General features: G+C 47.1%; 1 protein-coding gene across 17 annotated transcripts in view; it reads right to left on the bottom strand.

The window, feature by feature from the left end:
• LOC100113791 (calcium-transporting ATPase sarcoplasmic/endoplasmic reticulum type) overlaps positions 1-13,175 on the bottom strand; it is a 30,989-nt gene that overhangs the window by 12,436 nt on the left and 5,378 nt on the right. For 9 of the 17 annotated variants that reach the window (XM_008211238.4, XM_032597199.1, XM_032597200.1 and 6 more), the window contains exons 2-4: positions 10,262-10,438; positions 2,898-2,915; positions 88-170 (exon numbers count right to left, since the gene is read on the bottom strand). In XM_008211238.4, coding sequence (XP_008209460.1) covers positions 88-170; positions 2,898-2,915; positions 10,262-10,379 — 219 coding nt within the window. In that variant the 5' untranslated portion in view covers positions 10,380-10,438. Of the gene's footprint in view, positions 1-87; positions 171-2,897; positions 2,916-10,261; positions 10,439-10,612; positions 10,876-11,082; positions 11,356-11,416; positions 11,865-13,175 lie in introns of those variants that run through there. The other 8 variants (XM_032597203.1, XM_008211236.4, XM_032597202.1 and 5 more) reach the window with 6 other exon arrangements.

Here is a 13,175-nt window from a genome sequence, read left to right as displayed (position 1 = left end):
TGAATACAATGTTTATTTTTAACGGTAATTATATGCAGTGTCTTCGTCTTTGACCCAGTCGAGTTTTATAGTGCGTCGGATACTTACGAAAGAAATAATAGCGGCTAGTAAAAGAATCTTAACTAAGAGGTCATCGAATTGTTCCAGTACAAGTTGCCAGATGGATTTTCCTGCAAGAAGAAGACGAAAACAGATAATTAATCATCGCTGCCTTATTTCTCTCCGTATACTTGTTTGTATAACTAATGAAAAAAAAGATATACGATACGAGCTATTTTTATTCCGCGCGCACCTTTAATGTTAAAAAGCCGGTATAAATCATAATGCGAAAGCCGTTTTCATGCACTTTTCAGGCCGATTAAAAGAAAAGTGTCCCATTGTTCGAGTCGCCTACACACCCAACCAGGCCAGTATAGTAGGTCTCTTTTTCCTCGCGCATTGTTCGCTCGCGGTCTCGGACTAAAAAATCTTTCGAGAGAAATGAATTCCTCTGCGGTGAACTTGAAATCCTCATTTCTCTCTCTCTCTCTCTCTCTCTCACACACACACACACACACACACACACATTGAAATATTCGGCTCGCGCGTCAATCAGAAAACTCGCCTCAATCCGATTCGCTCAATGAAAATTAAGACGCGCGACAGCTGCCTTAATAAAGCCATCATCGCGACTTCTCTCAATACGTCATTTGTGTGCTTGCTTGCGGCGCATCGAGAAACGCTGTGTGTCTGTCTCTAATGGTCTCTCTTAACCCCTGCGAGGCTAATTTGGGCCAATCAGCTGTCGCTCGCTCGCGAGATTTCATTTCTCGCAAAATGTCTCCGCAGCAACTCGATTAGCCCGTCTATACGTACACGCAGTATATAGGAGTGGGGGCAATTTGATTAGCTCGCGTGAAAGAGACTTGATTCGCGAAAATTTAGATTGCACGTATATAGGCGACGTCCTCGAGTATAGCATTTTTATTTCCTCGTTACGAAGCAAACGTACGGCCCAACTTTCCTCGGAGCGACGAGTTTATGTTAGCGCCGTGCGGACATCATCTCGGCGAGTTTAATTATTCACACGAGAGAGTAGAGAGAGAGAGAGAGAGAGTGAAATTTCGTACAATGGTAGGCACGTACAAAAGGACGTTGCCGAACAAAGGAGCGTATTTTCGTAGGTTTTCACGGTGACCTCGAGACCGACGACGAGGACGATTTTTTAATCTCGCAAAAAAGCGGAAGCCTTTCGATCGTGTGTATACGTTTAGGCCTCTCGCGTTGAACGAAGCACAGGTCGGGAATGACTTTTATCGATCGATATCGAACAACGGTTAATGAGATTTTTCACGTTTAATCCCGACGGATTCCCCGCGCATACCGCTCGTATCTATATGCACTTATTCGCGCAATATACTGCGGGATTATAGTCCACTGCAGTAGCTGTCACGAGTAGACTTGGAAATAAAGGAGCGACGGAGAAACGGAATATTTGACGCACTACGAAAATAAACGTCTTTCAAAACATCCTCGCCGAGAGACAGAGAAGATCAAAGTATAAGAGAGAGGGAGAGAGAAAGTTTAAGTGCAGCTCTCAAGCTTAAAGAGATGTCACACAGGTGAGAAAGAGGTTTTTGCTTGTATGCGCCGCTCGGATATCGGGTGGAATGTTTTTTCGCGCCGCGCGTGTTTTTCCTAATCTCTGCGCTTCTTTCTCTCTCTCTCTCTCTCTCTCTCTCTCTCTCTCTCTCTCTCTCTCTCTCTCTCTCTCTCTCTCTCCCAACAGAGGAATTTTCGACCGCTCGCGCGTGTCTTTTCTTTCGTTTAAAAGCGACGCTAATGAGACGACGCGTCGCTGTACTTTTCAAAAACTCACGAGAGCCGCCGCGTGTCTTGATCGATAATGAGAGGAAAAGTAGGTCAGAACGGGACTGCTCATGAATTTTGCACGGCCAGCGATTAAAGCTGCGGAGCTTCGGCTCGTTTCCGTCCCTTCAAGTATTCAGCTCGTATAATTCGCGTAACCTCCACTGCGGGGATAATAATTCAGCGAAACACGTTGTGATGTACGAGTTATTTTTTCAAAAGTCGCGTAACAAAAGCGTCGACGCGAGAAAAAAAGTGGTGAGAGTGAGAGCAGAACAACAAAACGTCGACGCGTCGAAGCCTTACACGAGCGCATTGTTCCGCAGCTGCGAAATCGCGCATGTGTATGTAGCGTAGTTGGCCTGTACGCGCATCTTTTTTATTCCGCGCGCGGCGCTCGATGCATCAATAAATAAGCCGAGTGAGTGAGAGAGAGAGAGAGAGAGAGAGAGAGAGAGAGAGAGAGAGAGGCAGGTATCACGGCCCTTGCGACTCTTTTTCTCCTCACGGTTTATTATAGAGTAGCTGGCGCCGCTGCATAGGTACACGTGTATGACATATACATATATGTATACGTGCACGGTTTACGGGAGAGAGAGAGAGAGAGAGAGAGAGAGAGAGAATCGCTTTCCGCGAAACGGATCGTCACCGATACGGGTTTGTTTATCTGCGGTCCGATGACACGCGGGCTGTTGACTCTAATATTGACGATATCGTTCGATTGCAATAATCCGATAGAGATCAGTCGCTCCTCGAAAATAAGCGAACTTTTCAGTTTTCCGCGATTCGAATTAGCCGTGAACTTGTAGTTTCGCAGTCGGTATACACACACACCGCCGCAAAGTTCTTTACATAACGCCAAATCTCGCGTGGGGAAACTCGTCCCTTATTCGGTTTTACGGAATATATATACATATATAGGCCGCCACGAGGATTACAGCCTCATCGATCCGTTGTGCGGTCGCTAATCGCATTAAGCGGCTACACTCGCGACCGCTGCCGTTGTTGTATACATAGATATATGTATATGGGAGTTTCGGGGTACTCACCCTCCTCAGCTGGCAGTTCTGTAACAGAAAGATAGACACGATTCATTAGTCATGATGGTCGTATTGTATACGTTCATATGCGTGTGAAGGAGCAAGGAGGATTATCACAGGATGGATGGAATTTTATGGACTTATTGATTAAGTGTCGGCTTTATTGATTGTCACTCTGGGGTGTAAGTTTATGACTAGGGGGGTAATGAGCGGTATAGCTTGGCCAGCATGAATTTTATGGTGTTTTATTGATCAACGAGCTCTCGAGCTGTATGTGAATAAATTCTATGACTGCTGATAAAGCAGCAAACAATAAGGAATAAATTCAAAATCGTCTATAATAACAGGTCTACGACGAAGACGGGTGAAGGTTTATTAGCAGCTTGATTTACAAGCTCGCAAGAACCAGCTCCAATTTTCCGCCAAATTTATACACTAGCATGATTCAGAGCAAATACGCTATAGCTTGTGTCCGATTACGTAAATTTCATAAGGTATTAAACAACACAGCCTCTCCATGGCAGCAGCAGCAGCAGTAGCAGCTCGATAGCCGAAAATACACATCATCTCTCTACCAGCGGCGCGAATTACCTCATTGTTACAAAAGCGAGATCATCGAGTGTATTTTATCTCTCACTTGGACCAACGTAACGCGCAGATAATAATAATGGCGCCGTTGCCAAACAAGAGGAAGAGCCAACTGTGCGCGCGGTGTATATCAGAGAGTGTTACAGCGCAGAGAGCGCAGCGATGCATCAAAGAAGATATTCGGGATGCGGAAACGAAAATAGACGGCTTAGCCGTGGAGAGAGAAGGCGGAGAGTATGTAGCGCTTCCGTAATTGCGTTTCGCCGTGTCGAGAAAGTGCGATTGGAAACTGGCTAACGACGGGACGAGTCTCGGGGGGTGTTTAGAATTTCCGCCCTTGCGCTCGTTGAGACGTGAACTTTATTGATTAGTGAGCGACTCGTCGCATATCAGAAACTGGTTTTCCTTTTCCGGGATCGCATAAGCTTATGCAATTGTAGTAGTCGATTAAAGATTTTCCTCATCTCGGCTGTGTGATTCACAGAGGTGATAAATCACTTAACGCCCGGTGATATAATTTTACAATTAGCATTTTTTCTTACGGTCTCTCGACGTGTACAATTGATACACTCACCGTTTCGCGCGATGCAGTTGGTAAAACTTCGGCTCTATATGAAATTATGAAACTTTTTCGCGCGCGGCAGTTTCTCAACAACAAACTTGTCCGGAGAGAGAGAGAGAGAGAGAGAGAGAGAGAGAACGAGTGCCTACTTTACAAAACATATCTTTGGATTGAAATTGAAAAAGTTTCTTACAACAATGTCCTATCGCCTTACGCGAATTATTTATTTATACATCGATGTACAAGCTGGCGAAGAAGGTAAAGTTGTATTTTTGAAAAATTCACAGCAGTCGCTAAGAGCGACGACGGTGTCCTAGAGGCAGAGAGAGAGAGAGAGAGAGAGAGAGTCGTATACGTATAGACACGAAACTGAATCTTTTTCCGTACCGGTCTATTTGCGTGCCGTCTTTCTATGCGTAATATAACGCAGTAAGAGAGAGCAGACGGCCGCTAAGTATTGTAACTATAAAAACGCTCGAAAGCATTTCGAAACTATTTTCGACACTTTTAATACACACATAGAGGACACGCGATAAACGGTGGCGTTGTTTATTTTTGCGAATCTATATTTGTTTATGTCGATACCAGTTACGAGTGTTTCGAACTATAAAGGTGCAGCCGTTCGCACCAGCTAACCCTTTAGCTCGCGTCAGCTGACTCCGTCGACAGGACAATGTCGCAGAGAGGAGTAGCTGTCCCGACGAATCGCTAATCTCATACACACGAGATATCCGTGTGCAGCCGACGTTTGTGGTCTGACACTAACGCGCTGATGGCTTGACCCGCGAAATACAGCAATGACGCGTAAATTTTCAAACATTTTCGAAAAGGTTCCATTCCCTCTCTTTAGATTTTTGCACCTGCGTTCGTTGACAATTTGCCAGATAATTTACATCTAAGTCGCGCGGATTTACACTACATTTATATAGAAAAGCGCGTTAGGTGAATTTCTCCGAAATATACATTCGTTTATTTCGGTGAACGCGCATAATTTGTATAATATACAAGTATATATAAAATGAAATTACAAAGTATACCCGCGATCCATGCCCCTGGTACATCATACTGTGCACACGTCGATCGCCGCCACAACGCGGCCTGCAGCCCAGAGTAGCGGCGGCAGCGACATCGATCGACCACAGACCGAGCGGTCATAGGTGCAGAGTGCATGCAAAGGTATATAGTCGACACGCCATAGGCATATATATCGCAGCCCCGTGTATGCACCGGCCGCAAGCTCTCTTTCTCTCTCTCTCTCTCTCTCTCTCGCTTTTTATATTCAGCCCCGTGCACACGCCGCATCTCGAAGGTGAAGCTCGCTCTCTCGATCGTCGCGCGCCTAAGGTACAAAGGCCCTGTTGTCTCTTCTAGTTTATGTTGTACGTGTGTTATACATACACACAACGACAACAACAACAACGTGAGAGTATCCGCGACGATGACAAAGCGAGAGGGAAATGGCCCTTTTTTTAGTTATATATACGTTGAGAGAGAGAGAGAGAGAGAGAGAGAGAGAGAGAGAGAGAGAGAGAGAGAGAGAGGAAGTCGGAAGGAGCGAGAAACGTGGTAGGGGAAAACGCTGTACGGCTAGATGTAGGGGAAAAAAGAGCCGTAATCGGTGCAAGGTTCGCAAGCGCGCGCGAGAGAGTTTTTCACGCGACGCTGAGCCCGTCGTGCCACGCAAGGACAATATCAGCAGAGGCGAAAGCCGATATTTATCAAGCTAGATAATCCTTCGTTGCGGCTTTCTCTCTCTCTCTTTCAATCCCAGCACTCTCGTGATGATGGAGTGCTGTGGAAGCTATGTGTCTCTCAACGGTGATTTACGTCACGTCGGGATATGACTATTTTTTGTACGACTGGATTTTAATTTCGGCGTTTTGGGGAGATCCTATATAGTTTTCTTCTTTCTTTCCAAATATTTTCCATTCGCAGTACTTTCTAGACTATCCGTTCATTTCGGATACACGGAGAGGCCATTCAAAAATTCGGCTTCACACGGTCGCACACACCGCTGATGTCGATTTCCCTTTGCGACACTCCCTTAAAGCCGCGAGCACGACACGGCGAAGTTTAAAATAAACCCTCTATTAATAGCCTATCGGTATTGTTGTATACTCTATTTTTTAAATAGAAAAAAAAAAGTCGATGCGCGACACTTAAAGAACATATTTCGGAAAATCCATCATATCGAACGAAAATCGCGGCCTTGCCACTCCCCTCTTTTTATTATAGCACCTTTAATTATGTAATTTTACAACAGCGGCTGTGTATAATACCATCGTTGATTTTTGCAACGGCCGCCTCAAGGCCTCTCGCAGCGAATTTCTAATTTCACACTTGGAATGAAAAAAAGTGCTCGGCCGACCTCGCGCGCCTTTTTTTCTACTTATCAACAAACGCACATCGCAGTTTTCCACCGCGCAACAATAACGCAGTCGTCTTCGCAATTTTATTAAAATGGATTGGTATTATCCGATTACCGATCGGCGCTTCGCGTTTTCACGAGATCGATTATCGTCCGCGTAATTATCGCGATCAACGTGGCGCAGATTAAAAGAAAATAGAAGAAGAAAACTCGCTCGTCGCTCATTAAAACGAAAAAGGAAGAAAGAAACAAACGAGCAGTAGCTCTCGAGCATGTCCGCTAAATACACCTACTCGGATGAATAGAAATGAGAAAGAGGCGAATTAACGCCCGGTATGCTGGCGCAGAACGTGAGTGAGAGAGAGAGAGAGAGAGAGACGTTCGCGCGCAAATTATACTTAGACCTGCGGAGAGTTTGAAAAATTGCGCAATCGAAAGAAGCGCAGTGACGTCCGCTATGACGATTAACGTCATCGGCGCGCTATACTCTGCTCTGCCCTCGAGCTTCTCTCTCGCGCTCTCTATGCTTAAGATATCCGAGACTCGCCGACTGCTGATGAGGTTTTGAGGTGAGCTCGCGCGCGATTTTATTGGACTCGAATTTCCACGCGCTGCGTTTATTGTTTTTCAATTCGTCATCGAAGCGCAAGTTCAAAGTTGATCGATTGACTGCAATTATCCAGAGAATTTTCCTCTAGCTGTACGTTTGCGTAATAGCCCTTATCGTGCGTATTTTAGAAAATGTAGGACTCGCTCGTGCACGAAAAGGCGGCAAATTTAAAATCGTCCCCCCGATTTGAATTATTGATCTAACAGCGTGCAAGCAGTGCGAGAAAACTAGTTCAAGCGAAAATCGAATTCGACAATAGGAACGTGATTTCTCCTCCTCCTGCAGCGCACTAGCCTGTAATAATACTCGGGCGAGCCTCATTGACCATCGGCGAACGTCGAGAAAGACAGGCTTCGCGGCTTTATAATTCCGGATAAATATTAATGACCGGTATGAATTAGCATGAGATCAGCCGTTATCTGCAGGACACCGAAAAGCGAACACGTGGCGTCTGTGCGCCGTAGATAAAGTCGTGCATTATGTAGACACATCGTAAGGGGTGGGGGGGTAGAGAGAAAGTTCGGGCAACGTGGCTTCGCTATAATACAATGGCGGACGAACACGTGTTCGCGTATTATATGTCGTACGTGTGTGTGTGAACGTCAGCCTGACAAGGAAGATTGTCTTATCCTCGCGCGTTCTGCGTCGGCTTCCTGCGCGCTAGAGACATGGTTTTTTCTTTCGATGATGCGATTCGTTGTGATGAAATCAATTTGGAAGAAAGTTTTCTTTATTGTCTACCACCTACGCTGATAAGACGGTTCATTGTCTGCGGCTGTGTGTACTGATATCGGTTTATTACCGGGTTGCATGCAACGTACGGACCGAATTCGAGGCTTCGAGGGTCAGGAAAATTTATCCGTTTGTTTATATCTTATCGACGATCACCAGACGCCCAGTAGCTATATAACGAACCCGTTATCTATACCGATGAGTAAGTAATTTCTCTACAATTACAAATCCAATAAACTCATTACGAAGAACGAAGCTGCAGGCCCTCGGCTGACTTGGCGCTAACGATTCGCACGAGCTCTGGAAAGAAAAACGAGAAGACTCGCAACGATATCTCTCTCGCGGACACGTCGCGCCGCGAACGAAGGTAAAGCGCAAAAGAGAGACTCGGCGCGGCTATCGCGCGCAACGGCCTTCGACTCTCCAAGAACGACGACACGCGGCGTGTATCAAACAAAAGGAATCGACTCTCTCGTTATACACCGAGTATAGACTTCGTCGTCCGTCGCGCTGCACAGTAGCGAAAGCTATTACTATTATTACTCGCTCGGAGCGGAAGTGTTTGGAGAAATTTCTTGATTCAATTACGGCGTATCCGTCATCCCGTTTCTCAATTACCGTAGCGTCAAGACTTTTGATTCGAGACACACACTACAATACCTAGTTTTATTACAAGGTTTCCTTGAATTAATCGGCCGCCGGGGATTATCTTCCTATCCCAACACAGCTAGTGGTGTGTGCTTCAGATAAACGAAGCTATTCAAATAGGCTTACGCGATACGTCTGTGAGTCTAATAAACATTTCCCAGGCGTCGTCGCATCTCTCTCGTGTGTTGGCGCGACGAAGAAACGCTGGATTTAATTGCGCCGACGCTGTTTTCCTACGCGAAAGGCGCCGCCGCGCGCGAACAAATGGAAAATCGATGGACTACAGTTCGTAATGTAGCCTCCTCCCGCGTGTACAATCGAGAGCTTGAATTATGTGCGACGGTGGAGAAGAAAAAAGTGACGACGATGATGATGATGATGATCCAATAAAGTGATTTAATAAAATTCTCCCGATGATAAATCATTATTAGTACGCCTCGAACGTGTCATGCGCTTAATAGCTGCAAACCACACACATGGGCTTGTATTACATAGCCGAGAGTGAGAAGAATCTTCGTTTCGATTCGAAAATTATACGCCTCGTTATTCCCGAGCGAGAGAACACACGCGTGATCGGAAACACCTGTTCGATTGCTAACGTATAGGTGTATATACCTATATACTTGTATAGTCTCGTATAACAAATCTTCCGAAAATAAAGACGCGATAAAGATCGATCGCGCACTCGACCAGCTGATCCCGTTCAATTATAGCCCAGAGCAGATAAAGCCTCGGAATGAAAGCCCGCGGACTTTCGGCTCTTCAAAGCAGCTCTCGATACACACCGCAGATAGCGTATATCTCCCCGAGAGAGCCACGTCAGTTGATGTGTTGCGCTCTGCCGCGAGGACGTTTCCGGGTATTTAAAAGAGCGCATTCTCGCGACGCGATGCAAATTATAGAGGACAGCCGCATACCGGTTGACGAACTGAGCCGCGGTTTCCGTCTTCTGCGCCAGAAACTTATAGAATCGATGGTTTCGCGTGAAAATTCGAGAAAGGGATTTTTCCTCGTCTCCGAATCCCGTGAAAAAAAGCCGAGACACGCACGTGGCTTACGGCAGCTGCGCGCATAAATTTGCGGCGCTGCACACGTCTCTCGTTTTCTGTGTGTGTGTGAACGAACGCATAGAAAAACACGACGTATGTATACACTGCACACACATAGACGCATTGCGCGGGCTCTTTTTATCTCGGCACGTTCTCTCTCGCTCTCTCGTAAAAATTTTTATTGACCTGCCGCCGCTGGTATTTTCGGCGATTTTAACGATACAATCGCGCGAGCGTCTTTTTTCGGCCGCGAGAAAAATCGACAATGGCCAGTGTATGTGTGTGTGTGTGTGTGTGTGTGCTCGTAAACACTTCCACCGGACTATGTGAGTAACTCGATAGTTTGCTTGCGGACGAGCGCGATCTCTGTGTGTGACGCGGCCTCATGCGCATTAGCTAAACGATGCTTTTTATTCTCCCGCTAATGTTATCTCTGGACTATTACTGAATTGAATGAAACGTTGCAGAGTTGCTCGTCGAGCTGATAAGGCGTTGAGCCGAGGCTATTTTCTCGATCGAACTTGCAAACGAATTGTGAGTAGACACTGTTACTGGCAAAAGTTACCAGGAGCGAGGCAGAGCAACTTGTGTCATACTTATTACGCCTTTTCAAAAATAAACTGGCTCTGGCAAAACAGTCTGCTTCGGAGGAGAGAAAGAGCAATTTGTAGAAAAAACATCCTGCGTGTCCAAATATTTTGAGTTTGGTTGGCTGCTTTATGGGATGAAATACCTCGAGCTCGTTGAATCATAGGTCAAGGAAGCATGAGAGGAGCTGGAGGAGAATGGAGCTTCTGGAATGAAGTCTGTACTCACCGTTGAGACCATATTTCTCCTGGTTCCTCCTGACCTGGTCCGGGGACAGACCAGTTTCGGGATTGACATTGAAATAGTTCTGGACCTCCTCCACAGTTTTGCAATGAGCGTCCTCCATGTTTGCTTTTGCTCCGAAACTTGTCAATCACTGTAAACGTTCATTCACCCAATTGATTTCTGCAACAGAAGGATAAGTAATGATCAGTTATTGTGGTCGTGCAAACTTGTGAAATCCATCCCTAACACAGCTGAGCAAAGAGCTGTCGCACTCGCACAATTGTAATGTCTCTCTCAAATTGCTGCACACACAATTAGCTTCTGCGGACAGGAGAAATCTATGAAAAACCTAACCTGACTTGAGCTCTTGCTTACAAAAGTTGATACCTTCAAAGCCACGCATTGACTAACAACAATAAACGATAAGATTTGCATACAAAGCTACTGTCCGACGGAATGAAACGCCACAGCGCCGATAGACTATTGCAAGCTAACGCTCTCGTTCGGAGGTAAAGACCCGACGACTCTTAACTTATTGCTCAGCACTTTGAAACGATGCAGTTCGCTAATCGTGTCGCGCGCGCTCTCGCAGCACACAACACGCCAAGTCGAGTCGAGAACTGTACGTACGCAAATCGCTGGCGAAAGAGAAAAAAACGTCCGAAAGCGCACGTCATGACTGAACTCTCCAAAGAGCGAGAGCCACGCGCGATAAAGTCCCATCTTTCCGGAATTCGCGCTACGTACGTTATGCGTCCGCGTCAGCACAGCGTATAAAGAAAATCGCGCCGTCGCCATATCGGAAAGGGAGCTAGTCCGCCTACCTTAGCAGCTACGAATCGGAATAACGAAGCGCGCGTGCATCTCGCAAACTCACCAGGCGAACGTCCGCGAGACTATAAAAGCGAATATCGGAGGAAGGTGGCCCCAGCAACGTGGCCGCACACGGGAAAAGCGCTGCTCCTCCTTGGCGTCGGCTGTACGCACTATACTCGGCCGCAGCTCCTTCGAGGTTAGGAACACGTATATAGATCGTACGCGCGGAGAGGCTTCGCACTTGGCAGACTCGCGCGAGCTCGCGCCAACGGCCAACCGTGTGTACACGCGTAGCTTATATGCCTTATGTATATATACTTGTTAACGCACGCTATATCGTACCTACCGCTGCCTGCCGCTGCTGCTCTCTGCACACACACACTCGACACTGCCTCGGCTGTACGTATATTATAGCTATATACGCGTAGGTGTAAAGAGCGAGATAGAAGAGAGCGCTAGGTATATATGTAGGAGTTTTCACGGGCGTCGTCGAGAGTCTCGGCTCCCAGGATACATCACGCGCTGCTGAGAGAGATCACCCGAGGCTGGACGTCATGCCGTATATCTACGAGCGAGCGCAGTCTGACCGCGACGCGCACTAGTAAACCTGATGCGAGAGGAGACACTGTATATGCTGCACTCGGACACGACGACACAGGCTTCTAACCGCAAACCTCGTCCCCTTCGCGAACAACTGACGGACTGCAGAATCGGGGATACACACTGCACGCGCTCGCCACGGGACAATTTTCTCGCGCAGCTGCTGCTCTCGCTGGGGGTGGCGGGAGGGTTGGGGGGGGGGAGAGTTCGCGCTATCAGCGTCGGCGCCGGCACCGAGGCGTCCTCTCGCGGTGCTCCTCACCGGACTTGACCCGCTTATCCGGCGATGCGCTTTCCCGGACCGTGCGAGACTTTTTCGGCCCGTTTTCCGTTCGTACCTAAAACCGCCAATCCTGCCCCCAACGACGCTCCTGGCGTTCGGAAAAGGGATTCCAGCTGAAAGGAGGCTGGATCGACGCGGGATTTTCAAATCTCCCGCCGTTGTATCAGCGGGCGCATGTGGAACTCGACGATTGGCCGGGAGAGCGCGCGCAGCTGGTGACGCACTGCCGTTTTATTTTAAGGCTTCTGCTAGGCTATTTCCTTGGCGCGTATTTTAAGACGCGCTTTTCAAAAGGACAAGCGCAGCATTGTCGGCTTACGTAACGGGCGGCCGCCCGGGACACATCGCCGTCGCTCTTTCTCTCTGTGCGGGCTTTTTTGTCTGGACGACTTTTTGCCGCGGATGTCTGCTTTTATTCGGATTTTCACGAGGTTGCGGAAAATTATCTCCGTATTGGAATATTGCAATTTCGAAAGTATACGAGAGAATTAGGCTTTAGTTCGATTCTCGTAGAAGCGCGGATTTAAATAGAAAATTGAAAATCCGCGAGCTTTACGTAACGCAAGCGCGAGCGCACAAAAGCTCTCGCGTACGCGTCGGCTTTATGTAACGGCGGCTCCGAAAGTCGGGGCTCCAATTTTATCGTTAAAATATCAAAGCGAAGCAGAAGAAGAAGAAGAAGAAGAAGGAGGAGGAGGAGGAGAAGAAGAAGCTTTCTCGCGCGCGGGAAAATTATAAAAATCCAAACTTTTTTACGAGCCGACAGCTCGACTAGCCGCGAACCTCGATTTACTTTGTGTTACAGCGAACATTGTCAAGGTTCTTTATAAATACAAACACGTGTATATATATGTATATATATATATATATAAACTTCAAATTGCAGCGACTTCTCTCATTATTTTTAGCGGCTGCTTGCTCGGTATTTGGAGCGTCTATGCGTGCGCGCTCGCTTCGAAAGTGCTTTTTTTTCTTCTTCTTCTTTTATTTTCGCGTTCGCCGCTGCTTAACGATACCGATCCCCATCAGCCGGTACCGATAAGCGAATCCCGCGCACTCGGCGAAAACGAACGAAACTTATAAAATCGCGATCGATCATCGCCCTTAAACTTGCAACTCGGAAGTGCATATCAGTCAAGGTCACTACAGGGTCACTCACACGTCGCTTGGCTAAATTATCCTTGCGCGCGGAGGTGAACAACCGGGGGCGACCAAAAA

The sequence above is a fragment of the Nasonia vitripennis genome, chromosome 2 (genome assembly GCF_009193385.2).
Source record: "Nasonia vitripennis strain AsymCx chromosome 2, Nvit_psr_1.1, whole genome shotgun sequence".
Lineage (NCBI taxonomy): Eukaryota > Metazoa > Arthropoda > Insecta > Hymenoptera > Pteromalidae > Nasonia > Nasonia vitripennis.
The sequence above is the reverse complement of the archived record's forward strand: the minus strand, read 5'-3'. Positions and strand labels throughout refer to the sequence as shown.